General features: G+C 38.6%; 1 protein-coding gene across 5 annotated transcripts in view; it reads right to left on the minus strand.

Annotated features, from left to right (window-relative positions):
• side-II (sidestep II transmembrane protein) overlaps nt 1–25,323 on the minus strand; it is a 547,262-nt gene that overhangs the window by 4,804 nt on the left and 517,135 nt on the right. For all 5 annotated transcript variants that reach the window (XR_015536175.1, XM_087352840.1, XM_087352838.1 and 2 more), the window contains 3 exons: nt 19,059–19,358; nt 12,699–12,974; nt 8,208–8,407 (listed from right to left, as the gene is read on the minus strand). Coding sequence is in view for 4 of the 5 variants with exons in the window: in XM_087352840.1 (XP_087208966.1) it covers nt 8,208–8,407; nt 12,699–12,974; nt 19,059–19,358 (776 nt within the window). In the remaining variant the exon portion in view is untranslated. The remainder of the gene's footprint in view (nt 1–8,207; nt 8,408–12,698; nt 12,975–19,058; nt 19,359–25,323) is intronic.

Here is a 25,323-nt window from a genome sequence, read left to right on the forward strand (position 1 = left end):
AGAAAGAGTGATGGTAAGGATTCCGAAGATAACTGGTCATGTTAAATGCAATCACGAAGGATTCTAAAGCTGCTCCAATCGCCTCTTTCTCCTTGCTTGTGTCTTTCAGTTTTATCTCGTCTTCCGAGACTGGGGAACCACAGAATACACATCAGTTGAACGAAACTGTAAAACATATTTAACAAAAATTCTGCTCTCTTCTTCTTAATTCGTATTCTCGCTTCTGTTTGTCTGTGTGTGCTTTATTTGTCATTTTTGGAGGATACATCAGTTCCTGTGGTCTGCTGTGAATACTAGAGAGGAACTTTGTACGAGTCACAAAGCCGCCTGTAACGCGCTGGATTCCACTAACCAGTGTTTCAAACTGCTGGCTTATCAGTTTCAGTTATAGGAAGTAAACTGCTTTTGTCCAAATGTCTATATATTTATGCACAATAGACTGAAGTCATCGTCTTCCCCCCCACCCATGTCAGTGGTCTTATGACCTCAAAGAAAAGGCCATCTTTCATTCTACACCGATGCATTCATTTACTGTACTCGTAGAAAGCATTAATTTAAATGGCTGTTTAGGTATAAATCATAGACAATACTATTCCATAAAATAAATGTGGGTTTGTCAACCAATCTTTGTTACTTATTTGTCTGGGGTAGAAATACGTAATGACAGAATTTATGCGTACTGCATAGAAGACTTCATATACTACAGGATAAATGCACATAAGACAGCTGTTTTGAAAGTTGGCGGTTGATGGAACCAATAATAGACAATGAAAACAGGGAGTATGGTTTGCTTTTGTCCTCGAGTGCAAATTACGATTCATCGCCCTGATGACGGAGGCAGTATGACCTCAGAAACGTTGGTAAACATCGACCAGACTACACAGCGCAACAACCCAGAAGACAGAAATCTTCATATTTTTAATCGCCCTGATGACGGAGGCAGTATGACCTCAGAAACGTTGGTAAACATCGACCAGCGCAAAAACCCAGAAGACAGAAATCTTCAGCGTTCCACTTGTCACAAACCGCAGTGACTTTCTGTTTCTGTTTCTCGTGACACAGAAGTGAGACAGACAGTATCTATCAAGAAGAGTACGTTATTCTTGGTAATGGGATGAAGTCAACCAGCAGGAGAATCTATTCCGTTCGGAATTGCCGATGAGGCCCGTATCTCTACACACGTGTTCGGCTTTATTCTGCTATAAGTTGAAGTGCAAGTTGCTGTCTGCAAAAGGGACACAAGAACAGGAAAGAAAGGACACATTATCGATCAGCTGTTCTGATGTAAACATGTGTGATGGTCGCTTACATACGCAACAATTTCGCGACAATATTGCTAAACTGGACTTAAGGATAACAGGACGTAATTATGTGAAATGGGCTGCACAAAAACATGGTCCAGTGGCGTGCAATCGTGAACAAAGATAATTCTGGGAACTTTTCAATAAAGACGATGCACCATGGAGTAAGTAGGTTATTTAGGCGGAAGTTAACCTGAAATTACAATGTTTGCTAAGGGCAAAGAGACATTTGAATTATTTACATAAGTAATCAAGCACCTAACTTAATGAATGCATATAATTAAACATACAGCAAATTATAACACTTTGTGGGCTTGCAGCGTAAACCTGTCAGGTCCTAAGTCCTGGTATTTTGATTTATATATATATATATATATCGTAAGTGGTGTAAGAAACATCTTTAAAATTAAATTTTACACTTGACGAAACGATTAAATTTACATAGTTTATCTTTCTTCTTATTTAATCATGAACGGTCAACAGAAGACACGATTAAAAAATGACAAAGTTAGAGGTTTTATGTACGTTACTATTACATTACTTTACTGTTTAGTCAGATTATGGATTTGTTATTTGCTGCACTGTAGCTAAGTTACAGACAGCAATTGTCTGCCAAGAGCATGTGACTGTTTGTAGCGCAATATACCAAACTGTCACTGAATGACCCTTTTTCACACCGTGCTACTCTTTACGACTTACGACAGCAAATACCATGCACTTTATGGTATAAGTGACTCAAGTCTCAAGCCCCTACTGTTTTATTTCACGTTGACTGATTCTTCAGTTACTTAATGACGTTGAAAATTCATTAAAGTCTGCGGTACTAGTTCAGTAAGAGGAACCTCACAAATGTAAATGAGCATTACTAACTACTCAGAGACTCGTAATATAGCGACAGAATGTGATCCCATGTATTGTTGGCAAACACTTGATTTGTATTAAAGAACACATATTTGAAACGTGGGTTGCTGTAGAATGGGGCACGAACAAAGTATTAAATATGTAGGTACAAAAATGCGTTAAGCCGCTGTTTAGCGCGTTTAAACAACAAATAGGATAATTATTGTGCGAAATGATAAAGGTTCCTTAAGAGTGTCGAAAATGTTCTGCTATTACGGAACTCGGGTTTGCGTTCCGAATTCGGCCAGTTTTTAATTTGCTGACAGCCACGAGGAACTACTGTAGATACGTCACCATATTTAGAAGGCGGTTCTTTACAAACAGTATCCTTGATAGGACGGTATCAGGAATGATTGACTTCGTAATTTAATGCAAGTTTTATTACAGGAAATTGATTTCAGACCTCAAAGTGGAAATAATGTTTCTTCTTAGATTGAACACGAAACTCCCCTCCCCCAAATCCATTTAAGCAAAGAAGGGGAAGTACTTAAATTTTGTTGAGGTTATTTTCATGGGATGACTCCAACGAAGAACGCCCCCAGCATGTAATAAGTGTCTAAACGGTATGGACTCGTTCTTGATCAGTTGGCAGTGTTTCAGCCTGCCAAATATCCCACTGCCTTTTAGAAACCACAAAATCTCTCTATTAGACGACACGGTTATCTGGGGCAAATAACCTTGGGGGTGGGGGTTTCTGGACGATGATGTCACAATACAAAATTCCACGCAAAGCTGCGAGTCTTTCTGGAGATTCCTCGGCTGGGGATTCCCCACCCAGTCACGCCCGCGAGACAAAACGCATCAAGGTTGTCATGTACACTTCCAGATTCTGTAATCTGACCGATTTAAACCGGCACTGGAATGCTTCGCCGAATCTCAGAACGCAATGGCCCACTTCTCAGCGTCATATTTCACACAAATCCGTTCAGAGTTAACGCTAGTTAATAGTGCCAAAAGATATAATCATGATGAAGCTAAAAGGTTAATTTTCTTCTTCGTTCCTGAAAATCATTCAGTGATACGGATTAAACTAGTTTTTGTAATGATATCGGTTTGCTTATATTTTGTAGGTACCCGGTTCGAATCTCAATCGTATGACCGATATCTCAACAACTTCCGCAAGAACGGCTTTAAATAGGCCACGACCTCTTTATTACGCATGCTTATTTACTCATTATTAATGGACATTTCATGTAATTGGGCGCCTCCAATATACAGTTGATACAGCATATTTTAATAATCTAAAAATGGTGAGTCATACGTGTTTGTTACATTCAAACACTGGCATACAATTTTTCTCCCATAAAAAGTTATTACTGATTCTAAGCAACGTGCAAAGAAGGCGTACAAGGGACTAGAACATAAACCTCCATACATTCCACATTTTGCTACGAGACGGAGCTGACCGGTCAAATTCAAGGTCTGGACGCAATGGTATTTCTGCACAAAATCGAACTCCGACGATCTACCCCACAGCTAAGAACGCTACTGTTCTCCTCCACTAACACGATAAATGGACTTCAACGAAAAAAAAAATGTCCTCTGGTAAAACACCAGCTGGGCTTCACAGGGATAATGGAATAGCCTTACAATACGGCAACTTCTCCGACTGCTGTGTGGATCGTGTTATCTAAACGAAACATTGCAGGCGGTCTTAATATATTATTCCACAATAAAATGGGTGGTTATTTAGCGTGATGCAGTTCAGGTAAAAGGCGACTGTCGACTGTCCTCAATTGTATGGAAATATAACCGCTAGTTCCATTCTTACAACGTACAACGTATCATGTCCTCGGTATTAAATCGTTGGCAATCCGACGATAATGGAGTGGAAAAGTATTGTTAAATAAACGAAGGATCAGTAATCGATTGCTGAGTTGGTCTGAGGACTCTTGAATTCAAGGAGTGTCCCCAATACATTGACTTTTCTGGGTCCTGGTTAACCAGCCAGGCGCTTAACCAAAGCGAACGTCCATCGAGCGCCCTGGTGATGGTGCTCTCACCTACTCTGTTGACAACGTGCCTTCTCTTATGAAGTGGTTGGGGGGGGGGGGGGGGGGGAGAGCTGTCTTAAGTGTTAGATAAACCGGGTTTAGAAAACTCTAGTATCTTTCCCGGTCACACAGCTACATTCAGCAAGGTTGCAGGCCTAATAACGAAGTTGAACTACAAACTGTCACGTAATATGGAAACTGAAAATTCCTTATCGTGTTCACAGAAGACCGACACTGGATCCCATCGCTAGCCAGTTGAATCCCATCCACAATACCATGAATATATTTGTTTTACGTTCCTCTGCCTCTGAACTGGTTCATAAAGCTACCACTATGCAGCGCTAAGACGACAAATAATAGACAACAAGAAAAGGGGAATTTATATTCATAAGTTAGTCAAATTATGTGCAATTTTGTAATGTCAGTAGAGTTTATTTTAAGAGAACCGTGGAAGTGAATCAGTACTTTCACTAGTTTTTCTATAAAATAAACTTAATATCATACCACCTGCGTCTAGGTCTACCAATCGATCTTTTCTTCATGAGATAATATATAGAAATCTGTATGAAATGTGCCTTCTTCAGTGCGTTACATCTCCTGCATTCAACAATCACCAAAACAATGTTTTACGAACTGTACAACTTGAAGCTCGTCATTATCTTATTTACCGTCCCGTCCAAATACTATACCCAGAAACCTAACCACCGCTCACCAAACTAAATCAGGATCGTCCACGCTTAGAAACAAAGGCAGTGGACAGGTGAAAATTAACATTTTTGTATTATTTATTTACGTATTCCCAAGTTTCCAAGATTCATAGAAGATTCAGATAGAAATGTAGGGGTACTTTAAATTATTTATATGATTATTTTAATGTCAAAATAGCGGTGTAATGTTCCGCAAAAATTCTTCGTGTAAAAAGTTCATTTGATGTATGTCTTCCTTTACGTCTACTACGAGACGGCACATTCATGCATGCGAAATTGATGTCAATAACAATTGGAATTTTCAAGTAAAAGAAGACTTTAGGTTCTTTATTTTCCATCTTTTCCTAGAACGACTCGATGTTACTCAATGCGCGATATCTATTCGTTCATCCAGAAACTATGCATTACATTCTATTTAGAATTCTGTATGATATATGTACTGCGCGCTGTGGCCAAAGCGAACAGGCTGTAGTTTGTCGTGTGTTCCAGAACCACCTGTCTTCTGTCAGTGCAACAAGATCACAGTGCTGTATTTTTTTTTTCGAATTTATTGCTACGTAATTTTTAGAGCATCTACAAAGTGCTGAGGGCAATATGTGCACCTGAGAGACAGGTCGTAACAGAAGAATAAAGAAAAAGAATATGATAATAAGGAACTTCATAATTTGTACTCCGCCTAACACTGTGTTGAAATGAAGGCGAATTAGATACAAGACGCTCGTAATATGAAAAGTGTACTAAGTCCTAAATGGAAAATGGACAAGATGAGACTTCAGAAAAATTAAACCGTGTTTAGGTCGGGCAGTTTATTTCTCGGGGGGGGGGGGGGGGTGCTTGGCGGCTTAAACATTAGAATTCGACTGGAGGTATGACTGCACGTCCTTGCGTCTGTGTTGCGGGCTGCCCCTTCTCCCGTTCAAGGGGTCAAGGTTTCTAAAGCTGAAATTCTCTCGAAAAATCAATGCTTATACCGAGTTATAATAGTAGCAATAGAAGTACGCTAATTTATTAACAACATTAAACTAAAAATGGAGTGTGTATCCATTTCATAAACATGGCGCTTACCCCTAGAACCTGCAAGTAGGTTCACTGAAAACAAACTTAAATATTAATCGAGTAATTTCTATTTGCGTCACTGCACGTGTGTATAAGCACAGATAACACTATCGTAAAGTGAATGGCCGACCAGTGGACTATAACATTATTATGATGGAAAAGTATCGACATGCCGTAGGCCCTATAATGTCCGATAATGTCTACCAACCGTAACATTTCCTCACTAAGCGCATGCATGAATATTTGTGTTTATGTGTCCAAAATGCAGGGATATTATGCATTAAGGCTTATATTTTATGGTGAAAGCAGAGATGCAGTTCGGCTCTTGTTTAAATATAAAAAGCGTATTAAAAGCAATCATCATTACTATGATGCGGTTGAGAGTTCCGAAGGATTAAGTAATAATGTTACAAATAAGAATAAGTCTTTATTTATACCGATATCACTTAATCCTTCGGAACTCTGATAGCAGGCATTAAACTCTGTTCTAAACCGGGTACCTGCAGAATACTTGACAGGTCTATGCTAAAACGTAACCAGCATTTCATGTTGCCTGGTTTATATTTTTCTGTCGATAATAGCTGGAGATAAAATGCTTCGAAGCTCATAATACTTTTGATAATCAGTTTGTCAAAATACAATGCTGTATGAATAAAATGTGGGAGGGTTTCTTTTCCTTGCAGGTGGAGAACATGTAATACTGAGGTTAACATCCAAAGATTCTTGGCCGGCGTACTGCAGAGTGATATAAATCAGACGGAATCAATTTTAATGTATACCGATGGCTTTTATAAGTAAACAACTTTATTATTATTATTATTATTATTATAATAGGTACTGGATCTCTCATAAAGTGACGAGAAATCAAGTTACGAAAAATCTAGAAATTGTCGATTTAAAAAGCAACTTGTCTTATGGAAATTGTTCCATAAGTGCAATATTTTAATCTTTAAACGAGTCAAATTTTAAATAATGTTCAACAAAAGAGCACAATAATTTCAGTAATTTTAAGGCGTCAACTCCGTACGTATTTTTTTCGCATTACCACCGTTACTATATTTATAGGATATATTTAACAATAACGATGGTCAGATTTTACAATGTGGTGTTACAACACATTATCTAAAGGTTACTAACACTAAAATGAGAAACCACAGCATTTCTGCTGGTGAATACTGAGTCCATCTCTTTAGATGGACGCGGGTGTCACACCTAAGAAATTTTATGGACGCTGTGGCGAAGAGAAAATATTTGTTTCTGTTGGAATTAGAAAAATCCACCATTTTAGCGAACTTAATTTTTTTGGGTTTTGGAAACAAAAAGGAACAACTTCATCTTTAGCGCCTTCTTTATTGGCGCTGGAATCATTTCCCTCCTACAATAGCACATACTCCGTATTTACCCCAATGTCTGGCAGCAAAATGTTACCTTATGAAAGGTAAAGCCAGGCACAAAAATTCAGTAGGTGTAAAGCCGCTCCAAGCTGAAAGGCACGCGAAAAGAAAGCTGTATTTCTGTGCGGGCCCATCTCTTGTAAGGGAGAGGAAGAATTGTTAAGATAAACGACGCCCATTAAATCGCCACTGAAACATTAAAGGCGGACTAACCATAACAAAGGACTGTGCTCAAAATAATGGGGGAGATTTTTCTAGAAAATAACAGAAGGAGGAGACAAATAGTTAAAAAGAATTGGCGACTTATATTGTACGATAGAGAGCAGTTAAATCAAGTATCATCTGACTGTAAGTCGCTCGTAGTCTTTATATACGACACGTGGAAGTTATTACTAACTTCTTGTACCGGATGTTAAAAATACTCGCTGTTTCATTTGCCATTTCTTTGTACGTGTAAAGTTATTTAAGTAACCACTTGTACTGGGTGTCCAAAAAGTAACATAACATACGTTTACAAAACTTTAAAACTGTCTTAATACGAAACTCATCACATGTTTCGTATCATTGGGTCCATCTTCAGGTGTTCGTTTATATCCATATATCTCCACACTGCCGTCTGCTGAGGGCCTGAAGATGGAGCCGTGGGTGCGAAACATGTCGTGATAAGTCAGATATTAAGACACGAGAAGACAGTTTTAAATCCGTGTCAACATGGCCAATAATAATAAACATAATTTCTTCCACAACATGACGCAACAATACAGTCTTAATACAGCATATTTTTTCACGGTAAACTCATTTATTCTAACATCGTGAAACATTAAGACGAGTGATAAAGGAATCTTGAGGACTTACCACTGTGCTCATGGCTGGAGGAGAGTCCTGAGAGGCCCAGAGACCCGCGGGTCCATGCGGGGAGATGGTAAGCGACGTTGGATGCTGTAGAAGGGCTTGCTGTGGAGGGTAGCTACATGGAGGACTCGCCTCCCTTAGGATTACGTTTCCGTTGCCCACCAGAGGCCCGACTGTAGGTCCTGAGTCCGCTGAAGCTGTCGCTGTTGGAAATTAACCTTGCGTTAACCCCCGTAAACCGATTATCAATGATAGACCTACTGGGTGCAATTATACGTTCCAATATCAGTATAGAGTGTACACAAAGTACAATCACATTTTCATTGGTGTTCGTTTATGCATCCCTCGCTCCTCCAGAGGTCCTGCGTTACGTGAGGTTATACTTTCACTGCTGAACTATATGAATACAAACGTGACACTGGTAACCGAGTCATGGCGTCACGAGTACGCTTAGTGGAAGGACATATCGCTATAAAAAATTAAATTGTGAAGATTTTGTACGTTACTTGGAGAATAATAATAACTGTAACTGTGCAGTATAGTATCTTAGTGCCATCATCTTTACAAAACCAGACATATTTTCATTGCGTGTTGTGTACATAAAGACCACTGTTGCATGCAGAAAGAGGGGGAAAAAATACGACTTATGAGCCTGCTGCATTGCATTTCATCACTTCACTGACTGATATTTCGCAACACAACAAATTCTCTTGCGGGGAAAAATATTTTTGTTTTGCTAATTATGAGAAAGGACATGACAATACAATGAATAAAGTTTAATCCCACTTAAAAACGACTAGTCACTGTTACGTGCGTTTTTATCGTGTTCACTCTGAAACGATTCAGGGCAGAAAAGGGCCATGTAGGATTAGGGATAATCAAGGCAGTAAATAATAGAGCAAGTCACTGTAAGAGACAGACTTAACTGAATTTATCTGTTTGCTCAGAATCCGCACGGAATGTGAAAGGTTTTAAATATGCCATTCTGAATCATTCCCTTCGGGAAACAAGGCAGCTAAATTAGAAGACAGACCACGCTAACACACTGTTTGCTCTTAGTGAGAGCTGCCTGCCTGTCTATCTGTCTGTGAACTTGTTCCAACTCTACAGAAAAGTCAGACTTAAATTGGAGTTGGATAAAATGTTACGTTAAAAGCAATGTTGAATGAAATAGGGCACTTTTATTTGCTGTTTAAATTAAACCGTGTAGTGCAAATCAATGTCGTTTTATTAGCTTCTGATTTACTAATATTTCATTAATATCGCAAAATTTCTTCGTATTTTCAGTGCATAGGCTATTTAATCTGATATGGTTATTTCTGCAGCAAAATTTCCCGTTTTATTAACACTGTTTGGATCATTTAAAAAAAAATTTCTTTCCTTTCATTCCTTTGTTTCGTCCCAATTGTTGCTTCGTCTCTATTGTTCAGGTATCTTTTCTTCCTTTCTCTCTGTCCTCTATTTCTTCCTTTATTATCCTTTCTTCGAAGAATTCGTAGATTACAGTACACACAAGATTATTCTCTGCCCAATTTAAACATAATGGGAGGCTTTTATACATACGCAAGATAAGACATTCTTCAGCTGTTAAAATGGGACAGACAGTTTATTACTAGGGAGAGCTGTCGACAAAAGAAGGAACACTTCCTTGCATGCGACTTTCAAGTCTTTAAAGCACAAAGCTCATATTCATAACATTTAAAAGTACCCCCCCTCGGGCTACAAATAGGCTATAAGTCTGCTTACGTTCAAGAAAAGAATCGATATTTATTGTGGGAATCGAACGAAACATTCAAAAGCACAGTTGACAAAATGACGAGTTACTAAACGTCAGAGAGTGTGGTAAATGTAGTTGCTGATGCAAAGTGAAGATTCTGCGCAGTACGATTATCTTCAGACTGCGCCACAGATTGGGCGGTTAGTCGCCATCTTCACAAATTACAATAATTAAAGGATTAATATTTCGCATTCACATATTCAATCTTCATCGCTAACAACAACGGTAAGCCTACAGCAACTTTGGATAATTCGCTATGTAACTGTTTGAAACACGAAGCTCATCTAAATAATATTTTAAATAATTTTTTATTTAAAAAAAATCAACTCGTCCATATTAAGAAAAATCAGACGATTAATGTTTAAGGAATTTATCTGTTTGTTCTGAGACTCGTGTACAACCCATAGACACACTCTGCGGACAAAATTCAGGTTAATATAATGCTGAAACAGGTGGTAAATATAATGACCATTATGTGAGGGATTTAACAGTTACGTCTACTTGCACTGATTGTGCAATAAAACTTGGGCAGTAACTTTTGAGAAACTGTCTACCTGTATTTCGTTTGTAAACAAATATATTTCGTTCTGTAATCCATACGGGGTCCTTAATCCTACTTCCACAGTTTATAGAGCCATAAATAGCCAACTCCCAAACGCACGGTAATCCCAAATTTTCGAGTGGAGCCAGATTCATGTACAGGCACGTCGCAACTTTGTTGATCACTGGTTATCACGTGACATTCGCACGTGAGCTACCAGATAACGGAATCGCCATGTTGCTTCATCGTGTTAAGCCCTCAACCTATTGGATGAGAGCAAAGATACCACAGACTAACGCAGAAATTCTTACACAGGGCAGTAATCACCCGGTGACATTCTTCATATACTCCGATAAACCATTCACCAAATATCAAAAATGTTCCTTCAGAAACATATCATCTTTATTATGGTCGTCTTCTGGGTTGTTGCGCCGTGTAGTCTGGTAGAAGTTTACCGACGTTTCAGAGGTCATACATATCATATTTTACATACAACCAAAACTGCGCGTAAGTTCGGACGGACGGACGGACGGTGATACTGCACTCACTCTAACCTTATTATTATGAAGGCTGTATATAATCGTGTGTAAACCATGATTTCTTAAACCTATAAATCACGTGGTATAGTCATAAGAATGCAAATCCCGTTGCACGATAAATACCAACAAATACTGTGACTGCAGACGATTAGAACAAAAATAAAAATAGGCCACAAGCCTTAAAACGGCAGATATTTCATTTAAAATAACATGTTACGATCTACAGCTGCTGAGGCCAGGACCACCATTTCTCTAAGATTTTCTGACGTTAATTTTCGACGAACACAATAAAAATATTAGAAGGATTCTTTGAGTTGACCATGAATCATCGGGAAGATTTCTTCTGTAAATTTTGATTCCAAAAAAAAAGGTATTACAACCCTGTTCTTCGTATCGCCCGTCTCCCGTTTCTTTTTCGTCTTCCCTTGTAGGCGTGTTGTATCTACAAAAGATCTTCCACCACTCCAAACTCCTCGTCTCGATTCTTCTCAGCAGTGGTAGAAAATTTATGGGTGTTCTTGTCAATAATGGATGTAAAAGAAACGAAAACCAAAAGAAAAGGTACTTCTGTACTGCAAGTCGTCTTTATTAAAGAACAAGAACGGGAATAATGCGGAGATAGCTAGGTAAATACTGATGCTATAGGCGTTTCTACAAACAGTCCAGTTCTTTTACGACGCTCTTTTGCTTTGGAGAGATGTAGGCTATATATATCTGTCCTACGCCAAACAACTGAATAAACAGAAGACGTTCACAGGTCACTGTTGCAGCATGTTTATAAATGGGCATTCGGTTTCTACAGAGAATACGTCACACGTCTTTGGAGCGTCTAAAACTGGGATATTTCACACGTATGACTATATTTATAGGAAATTTGTGATTTAAATGCGTACCTAGTATTATTAATGTGAAATTAGAGGGGGGGGGGGGGGTTGTGGTGGACTGAATAGCCGAGCCAGATGTATAAAATATTCTGCCGGTAATGGTATTCTGGGTTCTAACACTATGTGGGATTACAGGCAAATATCTGAACCGCCATGAGAACTTCAAATGTTGTAGGCAAAATTTTGTTCGTTTTGTTAAAAAAATGGCAACTTTAAGATCCAGGAGAAACAGGAAGAATATAGTTTATTATTCAGATCGTAGGGCGGTAGAACGTGAGATAGATTTAAGTGGTTCAGGAGAGCGTAAGATGGTGGGTTCTGACACTAAACGTTATTGAACATTCAAATTATTCTACCACATTTCCAGAAAATTTATTATTTAGTTTAGATTTTTGAAAATCACTGGGCTTTTATGTAACGTAAAGAAATATAAAATCAATCCCCCGCCATCTTGCATTGTGTTGTAACGTTACGTAACAGTGATGCTACTGAAATAGAAGTCCTCACTCCTACCCTGTCTACACACAAATGACGTAAGCTTTAAGAAATGTAATTTACAACATGCACATACGTGTTTCCAAACGACAACAAAGAACTTATGCTTATAATATATTTATTGAAATGACGAAAAATATAATAATTATACTGCCATGACACGGTCTCCAGAGCCTCACAAAACTGTTTTAAGTTCGTACTCAAATAGGGGATGTATTATACAAGTTACACACTTTTCAAATATGCAGGCGAACTCACCGAATTTCGCTGGGATGATGTCAGGGTCCTTTTCGTCACCGACGCCCTCCCTCCCTCCGGAGAGCCCTAGGTCCTTATTAGTAGGCGCCGAGCGGAGCAAAGAGGCGCTGTTGGGCCCCGGGTGCTTCTCGGCGTGCGGCTGGCAGCCATCTTGGTCTCTGCCAGAACGCGACCGTCGCAACTTCACCACGACGAGGAGAACGACGGACAGAAGCGTGAGAGCTGCCCCCACGATCATGCCCAGAATGGGCGATATCGGCAGTTCGCCATCCGATGCTGCAAAAGGAAAGTTGAGCTTCTCAAGATTTACACTTAAAACCCAACCCGAACCACGGCAGTATTTATAAGCTCAGTGACATCTACCAGGGTGACGACACGTGTCACGGGGGGGAGGGGGGGAGAGTCTATTACACGTGACTGTACCTGCCTCTGATTTAATTTTTGTGCTGTAGTACGTGACTATTTTGTCCCATTTTAAGATGAGTCTAAAGACGTGGGTTTTAACGTTTTGTACTGGAATAATGTAGTTTGCGTCAAAGTCAAACGTCAAGTTATTGTGAAGATGATAATAAACCTTCAGACTCCAAAACAGGCAGGCAATTTGTTGACCATCTGAGCTATTATATGTTCTCTAGAACTGCTCCAAGGAGTCAGATATTATTTTTCGTAATTGTGTTTTTCTCGTTAATTAACCACACGCCATGTATAAATCTGAATACTATGTAAACATGTACGTATGTGTGTGTATGAATATATGCATATGCGTAGAATTTCATTTTATGGCGTATAACATATTACATTCGAGCTATGCGTTTGATCTACAAATTGACATTTGTAGATTCTGAATATCTCATAAAACTTTCTTAGGATTATCAACATTATCAGCATTCTATGCTCCAGCAAAGAATTTATTTCCAACAAACTTCCTGCTACTGATCAACACCGTCTACATATTCACTCCCACCTACATCACTCAACTGGAATAAATATCAAGGGAAATACACGAAAAAGTTCAGAAATGGGACAGGCCAAATCGGAAAACTTCCTTAAATTATACGATGGAAAGAAATAAACTCCGATTCTGACCCGAGAAGAACCTACAGCGTCTCATTATCGGGAAGGTTCGACGTTTATATGTGCAGTCTCCGTAATGACGTCACAAGGAGGGGAGTCCTCGCCGTCTGTCCGTCCAATTCATAGAATTTTTTTTTCAATATACGAGACCTGTAACGCAAGCTTCTTTAGTTACATCGTCCAACTGCCGTCATTAGGACCATCGATTTCCGTTGTGTTTCCAACAGGGAGCAGAACGGAAATGCTTCTTGAGACACGTTACCAAGTGCCGTTTCATGCATGGGAAATTATGGTAAAAAGGTGACTGCTCGCTCACTTGAACATGGATAGCACTTGAATTTCTGATGCCACTGGGTCTCAGGTGTGCATACTCCGTCTATTTTCATGAATAATGCAAAATGTCAGAAGTAACAATATTTAAAATGTTATGAAATCCCCTGGGATTCATTCGCTTTTCATGAACAACTTAATGCATTTGACATTTCGTCATATGGTCAAATATTTTACAGCATTAAAATGAAAACAGTTTTTAAAATTAATCGGTTACATCAAATTTTTAATTTGTAATTTTTTTACCGCAAATTAGTTGCATAAAACAATTAATAAATTTGATGTCTTTTCCTCCCCTTGGTCTACACATTTCTTTGTTTATTCTGCTATAATTTCTGTACCAACGTTTTTTCGACTCTTTACTTCTAATCTTTGAACAACTAAAAATGTTTTATAATAGAATTTCCTTTTTTTTTAAAAAAATATTCCCGTTTCCTCATTTTTATACTTATTTCTTTCCTCTCTTTGTGGACTGTACCGAACGGTCTGGGTCCTATGGACATAGCAGTGAACGTTTGGATTCCATAAAATACGAAAATTCGTTGATAAGCTAAGCTACTACCACCTTTAGAGGAAAGACCCCTCATTATGAGCATAATTAAAGTTAAGTACACCATCGGAGTACAAGTTTCCATTAATTTGTGTCTGTGATGGAGAAAAAGTGGGTTTAATTTGAACCGAAACATTTATGATCTTCTACAGTTCAAGTTAATCGTACTTAGAGCAATAACTTTCTATTCTTAGTGCAGAATCTCGGAACTACAGGCACGTGGCAGAAGATCGAGGCCTTTTATCGACTTTTCTCTCATCGCTTGCCTAGTCCACTGTACCCTTTCTCCTCGCCCGTTTTTGTGTTTATAATATGTACTTCTTTTGTATCTTACAGAAAGTACATCCTACACTGCAATGCAAAATTTTTAGAAACACCTAATACTACCACATGGTTGTTTGAGTGTTATATACAGAGACTTTAATAAGTTTACAGTCATTAAGAAATTTACTACCTTCAATGGACCCCAAAGATTTACAAGAACACGTCACTGGAACACATCAGTTAAAGACTTACCACAATCCTTATTGTTTCATGTTAAATGTAATATTATCTTTCTGTCTACACCTTTGTCTCGTAAGTAATCTCTTTCCTTCAGGTATTTGTAGTGAAAGCTTATCAATTCAGATCTGAACCTCGCGTAAATCAGGTGTTATATTTAGTAGAAAAAAAAATCACTGTAATTCTTATCCGCCGATACAAAATTTAACCGAAATTCGTACAATATTTCTGAGACTAAAGAATTCTGAAGGTCTCGATGGTTCGTAATTATTTTTCTTACCTTGTCAAGAAAGATGAAAGATAATGAACAGGTTTGATTCAGGAGATACACTTCGAACATAAAACGAAACTGAAGAGTGAAGTAATCCATGGGGCCCCTTTGACTCCCCCCCCCCCCACTTTATTGTCACCTGACTGAACACGCAGTTCAGTATCCTGTGACAAGGATTTATGAAAGCTTACTGCTGATTCATGAGCTTGTCACCAGAGAGCACGCCGATCGATTTGAGGTAGAAAACTAGTGATAAACACTTTGCCCTTTCTATCATCCATTTTTTTTGCGTGTTATTATTGAAGTGTATTCTGGCATGTATTTCCTCCCTAAAGCCTATTTTTTCATGGCAGAAGACAATGGCTAGTCCTTAGAATATTTGCTTGAGTTCAATTTCTCATTCTGTCAGCAGCAGAGAAAACCAAGACAAATGACCGTAATATGAGATAACAAATCGCCACACCCAAAATGTACGAATTCTAGTCTAATATCCGGCAGTATCAGGAAATGACGGTTTTAGTAAGAAGTGAGGAGGGGGGTTGCCAAATACGGCTGTCTCATTACAATTCATGAATTATTTTCACTGGAATATATCAAATGGTGCAACACCGAAGTAGTTTTTATCGAAACTTATTTTATTGACATCGACATTAAAATTTGTGATCAGAATTTATTATCTTTTTATATCGAGGTAAGGTCAATCATTGCGTCGGAAAATTAAGAACAAAAATTAAACTTCACTTCACACGATTCCTTGTCTGATCGTAATTGTAATTTTTTAAATTACTATTATATAGAATGCTTATCAAAGCTAAAACCCATAAATGCAACTTATTTTTCCACGTTTATGAGATAAACTGAAAAAAACGCTTGTTTTTACGTAAAGTGATTTTTTTTAAAAAGATCGATGTGAATGAATCGATTTTATTTTTTGCGAAATTCTCGATTATAATCGACCCGATAATGTTTAAATCTAATTATTGCTTACAGTCGAACATGATAACGCTCTACGTCACATCATCTGCGAACTAACACGCTTTTTTACACTCATCAATATCATCAGTACCGCGTGACATTCACAAACTTTAAACAAAAATCACAATTTATTTTAATATACGATTAATAGAATAATATGCTGGAAAAAACATAGAATATAGACCATATATCTCATTAATCTCTGTATTTTGGATGCGAATTTTTTTTTTTGAAGGGTAGGCTGAACACTTAACGAAATGCAAGGAAATGTTTCATACTTCGACGTAATTAATTCTGTTCGAGACTTGTACTCGTAAATTAGCACAAGGTTAATGAAACATGCAAAGTATTGTAATAAATACGTATCCTTCGCTCAAATAAAACCCTGACTAATCAATATATCCCTAGTTTATACAACGACACCTAATCAACCAAATGAGTTATGTTGTGTCAAATGGAAAATTAATTATGAGTTATTAATTCAAAACATTACGGAAGGTAGAAGTCTATTTTAAAGCGTGTCCATGATTCTTTAAATACAAAGTTTACCGTTGACTATCATCGCAGGTGTCTAAGAGCGATCTGGCTTTTAAACCCTCGAATACTAAGGTCACTGGTTCGAATACTGCTCGGGGCATGAAATACATGCATTTTATGTGTTTTGTTGTTCTCTGTGACAAGGGGCATTTGCGACCAGCCAAAACACACAAAGCTGATCATAATAAGGGGAACAGACGAGAAAAAAGTAATCTATGGAAGATAAAGGTGAAAACCAATTAATGTTTCAGCTAAACTATGTAGCCAGTAGAAGGATGAATAGTATATGTTGTCTGCGTTTTGTTCGCTGAGTTCGTTGTTTCTGAGATAATAACTGTCAAACATCCAAGTGCAATTGACGTACATAAAACGTTATATGCTGTCCAGTTTGACAGCTTTGTTGCATTCGGACAAAAGCGGGAAATGGTGATGAAACGCTCCTGTTTCAGGGCGCCGCTCCATAAACGCTACACGACGACGTATTCCGTCCTTGCAGACAACAAACCAGACACTTTTCATTTGCGCTGCCTTCAACTCAGTTATGCTGTTACGCGTCCCGCCATATTGTTTGAATTCAGTATTGCAGGTAATGGTTCTCTGTGACAGGGTTCACGGAACAGACAAGGCAACAAATCGACATTACACAGTGGTTCCCAGACTGTGTTCCATGTACCCCAGATGTTCCACAAGAGGATTCCGAGATTTGCGTAATAAATGCCAATGATGATGTATTCTAAAAATCGGACTGTAGTTCATGGGGCAAGCTGTAGGTGGCGAATTGGATTTTATGGTGCTGATTGGCAGCACGGAAGGGCGCGTTGCTACCCAAGGCTACATAAATCTTCGAAACCATGAAGATGTCAACTAAAATATTTGCCGAAACGTAGGATAATTCTCAACATTAGACGCGGATTAAATTTAGTTTTCATAGACAAGAAATTGTGAAAGGCCACATTCGGCCGCAGATTTAAAATTTATCTGCCACTGGTATAGATAGACAGGATTTACGGAGAAATCTCTTTTCTGGCAGAAAACAGAGGAATGAGAGATATTCAATTAGCCGAAGCTCTGAATGGAGTTTATAAAAGTTTAAAGCACATCTAAATTACGAAGAGCCGCTACCTGCAACGAAAGGTAACACAGCCCATTAATTTCTTCAAGCGACTGGAAAATTAAAACGTACAGTGACTCCACGGGTAATAAAATTCTTCCGTTCGTTTCTGGAACCGTTAGTTTTGGAAACAGTTCGATCAGTGTTAGAGTATATGTGTTAATCGCAAGACGGTTAAAGACCACAAAGTTTTCAGACGAATACAAAATTACTTGGCGCGTGTCGTGTAACACGTACAAACACTTGATTTGGCAGTAGATTTAACTACGGTTTGAGCAATTCAGACTAAACAGTATTTAACTGGAAGTACCAAAGAAAAACACGGAAATCACAGGTCAGGACAGACTGTCTACCGGTTGAAATTGGAACCCGGGACCTTCCAAATACGAAGCTAGAATGCGGAACATGTAACCGCGTCATTTATTACAGGTGTAAAAAAACTTAAGTTATTCATGTATTATCTTTGTTTAATTGTCTGAGTGCAATTTTTAATATTAATATCCAATCAAGAGATCTCACACGGAGTTAGTCACGTTCAAGTTTTCCTATCTAAATTGCGTATCAATTTCATACTTCCCTAATTCAAGGTAAATGTGATTTTATAACGATGCCACATTTCATATCGAAAATCTTCGACCATCTAAAAAGATCTGAAATGTTACTCGCCCCTTTGGCCTGTTAGATTAACATCCTTTTTAATGTTATCTTCCTACGTACGCATTTCTATCCAAAATAATCTCGTCTCTTGAGATTTTTCTACGAGCCGACGAGGCAAGTTGTGTGCCCTGTCATAATTCCATCTTGCTAACATTTGTCAAAAGATGGCGCCATAATTTAGTAGTTATATGTAGTCAGTTTTTGTTTATCTTAAGTACAAGGGGGTATTTGTTGTTAATGATTTCGCTGTCATGAAACAGCCCGACAATTTTCACATAATTTGTGGCGTAAGGCTTGACAACAAGAATAACACAGTTTTCATATCGACGTATCGAGGTATCGATCCTCACTCACCTGTTCTCTTCTCGGCGTCTCTGAAGGTCACTTCTTCCAGCACGATGCCAGCACTGCGACCCTTAGAGTTGACTGCAAACACCGCGATGCGGAATGTCACGTCCGGTTCTAAGTTCGCGAGGAAGAAGTTTGGATGATCGGGACTGGTGATGTTGCAGCGGGGATCTCCCGAGTCTGCAGAATACAGCTCCAGTAGAAAGTACTGAGGCAAGCCGCCATCGAACCCCGGCTGGCAGCTCACCTCCACCGAACTGCTTGTCTGGTTGGAAAGCGTGCAGTTTCGAACAGGAAACGGCTTTCCTGCTCGACAAGCAATGAGTTTAGGCCCGAAACTTTGCGTCTTACCTATACTACTGCATAATTACAATACAAAACGGAAATATTTACATCAAAATGTTCCAGGGTACGCAGCCTAATGGCTGGAACATTACCTCCAAAGCCCCTCCAAGTCGTAAAACAGTGGTAGGAATGCGCTGAAAATAACAGACTGTCAGGAAATTCAGCGATAGGATTGGCTCGCGCACCTCAGTTTACGAACAATGAATTTGAAAGCAGCGTCTCCTGTGTGGGTATCTCTTCAGTGGAAAAGTTTGTCTTGCTGGGATATTGATACAGACTGACAATAGATTGGCTGAGGGAAGTTACCTGATTATAGTACAAAGAGGTTGGAGGTTACTGTCAGGTTATCTCTGTGAGAGTCGGACAGAACACAGAAGCCTCATCAAGAGACTGGTTTTAGAAGTTTTTGGAAATCAATGTAGCAGAAAAATGTGTAACCTACTAAACAACGAACGGATCAACTATCGATCGATCGAGTAGTACACCGCCAGTACCAAATTTCGATATTGGAGTCGATTCTGAGCCAATTCTATCCACCTGTATCTAAGATACGTTTAAATGCCATTCAATATAATTCTTGAACTTACAAGTGACAATTATTCAAGAAGTTTCTACCGAAATTCTGTATATGTCATTGGTCTACGTCGCATGAAACGGGCAACCAGTGGCCCGCAGTCGCTTTATATCAGACTCCAGTCGGTCTACCTCTTCCATGCTTCGATTTCCTTTAGACACCAAGTTTCACGCCTATACAAAAATGGGGTAAAATAATGAGATAAAAATTTAATCAAACAATTATCCAAGTGGGATATATTTTCTTGTGATAGATTTACGAGGTCGTAGGTCAATCCTTTCCATGACATATACGAGATATCTAGCTTATTAAGATTATAGTGTTTCTGGATCAGATCTATTGTCAGATCAATGAAAAAAAATGGTCTCGCATCCCTCAACATTTAAAATCCTACCGTTCCTGGTCTCTGCACGTTAGAAAATGCAAGTCATCCAGGAGATATACGTATAAAAGGAGAATACGTTTCTGTAAGCAAAAATGAAGGAAATCGGCAATGACGTAGCAGGTTATTACACACGACTGTCATGCAGAATGTAGCTCTATTTTCCGGTGATTTACTGTTATGTTATCGTATGTATCTTACCGTCACAATATTATCACAAAGTAGGTCAACCAATCTACAGAGAGTCTTCATGAATCAACGATTTCAAAGATCTATCTTTTTTTCTCCTTAAATGGACAGATTGCACTTTGGCTTACTGACGGTTTCCTGGCCGCACAGTGTGGGAATTCCCGGGGCGGAGTGTAGGAGCAAGAGTGTGTTCAACTGAAAACAAGTCATGATTGGAAGCCTTCATCTGGGAGAACAAAACAAAAACATTTCAGAAACAACGTGGATCGATGCTTGAACATAAAAAGACTTCGGGCTGAATTCAGTTGCCACGCTACAATCTCAGCCTCCTCATGTTATATCTAAGAGATAAAATCCTTTTGTCTCGCCAGTTCTCTCAGTTTCTCTCCGATCTGAGACCATTTATAGTGGGCAAAGAAGTCATTATGCTATATAATACTAAAAATTGCCACAGTAATTTTATTTATACGTTTTGTTTGCATACATACAAGAAGTCAAATGAAATTGAGCCAACGTGATTTTGTATAGAACAGTGACATATTTAGAAGTAATCTCCAACAGAGTTAAGGCATTTATCCCATTGTCATTGTCTACAGAGTCCTTGTCTAAATATCGCGACACTTGGTGTAAAGTATTCACCACCACCTTCTCATCCAACTGTAGTAATACAGCTGTAGGTATCACCATTGACATTACAACCTACTGCAAGTCTTAGCAAGCTAATTTTTTACGTTCATATACTTTATTATACACTAATATCCTATAGATATGCAAAGTATCTTCGTATGTGTTTCTGCATGTATCTAACTGCATGGAGCAGAGCCTCGAGTTCACACTCTTACGCGCTATTTATTGAAAATGTTTTTAAACCACTAGTTCGAAGTCTTCACAGAAAACCATTAACTTCTATGACGAAAAATGTTCGATGTTCAACTCGAATTATTTGTTATACGTTTATTTATCTGTATTACGTTGCAAATCAAATGTGTGAAAAATTTTAAACGATTGGCAGAATTTTGTTTCTGTTAATCTGTGGAAAAAACACCAAGCTGAAACCCAAGTAATTCTGACGTACGGGAATCCATTTTGTTGCGACGTGAAAGCAAAATGGCAGAGCACATTTAGTGACTTTTACATACGCTGTAAAAAAAAAAGCGCGGAGAGTAAGCTGTTCGGTGCCCACCTGTTCATGACAGGTTCGCAGAATGACATTTAGCACTCGGCGGTGATCATGAGTTTATTTTTGAGTGTCTCGATTTCTCGACCTCTCCTAAGGCCAATGCGCAACTCTAGCCAATTCCATTATAGTAAATTGCTTTCCGTTAACGATCCATTTCATTTTATTCCAAGACACGTGTTGGTCCTTCCATGTGAGTGATACTTCACGGGACAGAGTTATGTCTCCACAGAACCACGTCAACACTAACAGAATTTCCACCGAAAACCTGTCAGTCGCTCGACTGATTAAGAAACAACTTTTTATGCTGAACTTCATCAGGGCGATGAGTAATAATGACAGACTTAGTAAGCACCTCTGAAACGTCGGTTTACTTCTTCTATGATACTGCACGACACAACATCCCAGTATTAATTTAACTTCAGTCTGTAAATTTATACGGGAACAGGTCCTATTTATTGTAGGAACTAAAGGAAATACAGAATATAGGCGTGAGAGAACTGAACATTAAAGTAGACGGTACACCTCGTTACCGCTATGGTGTAAAGATTTCAACTAAATATGATTGGTACCAACATTACTTAAATGCCGTAAGAAAGTAATAATAAGTAATATAAAATATTTGTTGTGTCTGCTATCCAAAGCGGATTAACAGTTTGGGAGCTGTGAAGCAGGAGATCTAGTACATAGAAGGTTATCTGCAAAAGACAACCGAGCCCTTTCATCTGCCTTGAATCCCAAGTACCCAGATTTTTAATTACGTCTTTATTGCAGCAAAGATATTACGCTTAATTCACGATGAAGCAGACCAAGGGGACAAGTCAAAAGGATGTTTGCAGTCTTACTTTAAAATACGTCTGAATTCTGGAAACATCCGGGAGGGTACAGAAGCTAAGGGTTGATTAATATTATAGTCTCCGTTGAAATTAACATTACGCATGAATTTAATTCTAACTTGTCTCAGTTGTGAGGAAAAGTTCATTTTATTATATCCACATCTGTATCACTTTGAGGAAACACAAAATAAAACATTACGAGACTCCAAGCGTAATACCGGGCAATAAAATTTAGGCCCACAAAAGTATTCGTGCTGTGTGTGTGGGATTAAAATTCTTCTGGACGAATCAGAAGTGAAGACCCAGCTGAGTGCAAACTCCAAGGTATCGGATATTCCTTGCAAATTTATAGTTCCCTCAGCCGGTAAAAGAGTTCTCTGCCTTTCATGAAGGCCGAACTTTCATTATCGGATTCATAAAAACTCTACTGGACCTTATCATAAACCAATTAAAGTCAGACCACACCTTCGCACACAATAACTTTAAAGATTTGTGTTAATATTAATCACCATCTACGCCTAGACCTCACAAGAGCTTTTTCCTTTCAAACTGTCAGACTAAAATTATGCTGAATGTCCTGCCCATCTCGTTATTTAATCAGTCTGTCAATAATTATTCGCCTGTTCCGTTCTCTCGCTTGGGTACGTATCGTCTTCAGCAACTCCTCGGACAAGATGGACCCCCAGAATGTCTGGCAGATGAGAGATAAGAAGAGAGAAAGCGACAAAGAAAGTTCGAAAATGTAAAACATACAAAGGAACAAAAGATGATGATTGGAAAGGGAAGAGGTTAAGAATGAAGGGAAAGAAAAGAGACAACGAAGGGTGAAACACGGGAAGGAGGAATGTAGCAAAGGAAGAAAGAATGAAGGAAATACGGAAACACAAAAAATCATGCAAGGAAATAAAGAATAAGGAAATTAAATGAAGACGAAAGAAGAGATGCATAAAGCAGATAACCAATAGTAGTTCTGATGACTGTTCAGGATATTTCCTTTCTTTACATAAGATTTGCCGAGCTTCATATAGGAGCTAGGAGCTGAACGTATTTTCCTTTTAAAAGCGGTCGTAAAGCAAATGATGTAAGAAGACTACATTCCCTAATACCTGAGGATTAAGCGATAATTACTCTGCAGTCAGTATTAATTAGGAGATTCTTTTCATCCTAGAGCTCTAAATGCGTGAGAGGATTACGATAACGCTCTGGGTGGCGTACTTACACTTCCTTCAATGAGCCTTAAATTAATATTAACCCCGGTACATTAACCGTTCGCCCTCACCTCATGTTTGCGCTCATTCGCCTTCTGACAGCTGCAACCGCAAAGAACCGTCACAGTTCGAACTGCGGCGCGCGGTGTGTTCTGTTGGATTAGCACTCTGTTTACGACGTTTCAGATGTGCTTATTGCTTCCTTCATCAAGGCGACTGAATTACAAACCTATTTAAACACCATGAATTATGGAGGAACAGAAACTCTTATTATCCTTCGGAACCTTGAATCGAGTAGTTGTCAGTCCATGGGAAAAAAGTTATCGACAAGCCAACTTCTCTCCATAAAGCTGAAGGCTTGGCTCTCCGTATTTTGTTTCCAGGCGGAAAGTTGTGCGTTCAAGACTCATCTCTTTAAAAACAACTTTCGATAACCTGATTAAAATGTAATCTTCCGAGCGAAGAAAAGTTCAGCAGAATAGATTTCTTCACTACAGCTCCATCTAATCAAGTTTATATCCACGCAGAGTTTTACTCTAATTAATGTATCCAATCGCAATGAATGAACAAATGTCTTTCCAACAACAATAAAATTACTTTCATATATTTCCGAACTGGCAAGACCGATGTTTAGGATCATTCGAAACTTCACCAACAGATGGAGTAAATGTTGCATAACTGTGGAAGCGTTTCGGGCCTTGGGGCACAATGGATTGTTAAACACCTTAATTAACTTAAACACTACCATGCACAATACAGATTGATATATCAGGCAGCCTGGGAATGAATTTCATGCTATAACCTTCTAGATATTCAGATATTCTGTTCAGAATCAAGCCAGATCCAATCCGAAATTGGTAGCGCGAGTTCTTTCAAAATGGACTTGCCGGTATGGATTGTGTTTACAGAAAACCGCCTCGAAACCAGTTTTCATACTTAGTCAAAGAGTTAGAAACTCTTCTGGAGTTTAACATTAGTCTGAGCCCAATGACTGTAAAATTCGTAAAAAATAAATCGCACAGGATGCCAACATTACAGGCGATGTAGAAGGCCAATAGGAATGAACACACCGTTTTAATTACGAGAAAACAATGGCGTTCGCCAAATACCCTTTTCGGCGTAGGTCGATAATACAAGGTCATGCGAGTAGGCAAAATTCGACAAACGATCTACCCTAGTAACCATGGCAACGTAAGTAACTAGCCAACTAACTTACTCCATGCAGTGGAGAGTCCGTAATGAGAATATGACCGAGAAGAATTCCATGAATTGTATTCATTATAGACATAATTCCCACGTTATAATCTCAATTTACATTGCATGAATATTTGTGTTCATAACGGCATGCTACTATAAAATTAAAATTTTCAAAATCACCAATGAGGCGTATTTCTTCAACGTCTCCATTTAAAACTTCAAGAAAAATACATAATGCAGTCAATGTAGTAGAAAAAATTTTCACATATTTTACGAGAAAGCACGTTAACAACACACTACTGAAGTTCAGAACTAGAATAAACATTATTTAAAAATTTAATAAAGTAACGCAACCCCGTTACA

Source organism: Zootermopsis nevadensis, unplaced genomic scaffold (genome assembly GCF_977971745.1).
Source record: "Zootermopsis nevadensis isolate Lab colony 2312 unplaced genomic scaffold, Znev_1.0 Znev_ptg000021l, whole genome shotgun sequence".
Lineage (NCBI taxonomy): Eukaryota > Metazoa > Arthropoda > Insecta > Blattodea > Termopsidae > Zootermopsis > Zootermopsis nevadensis.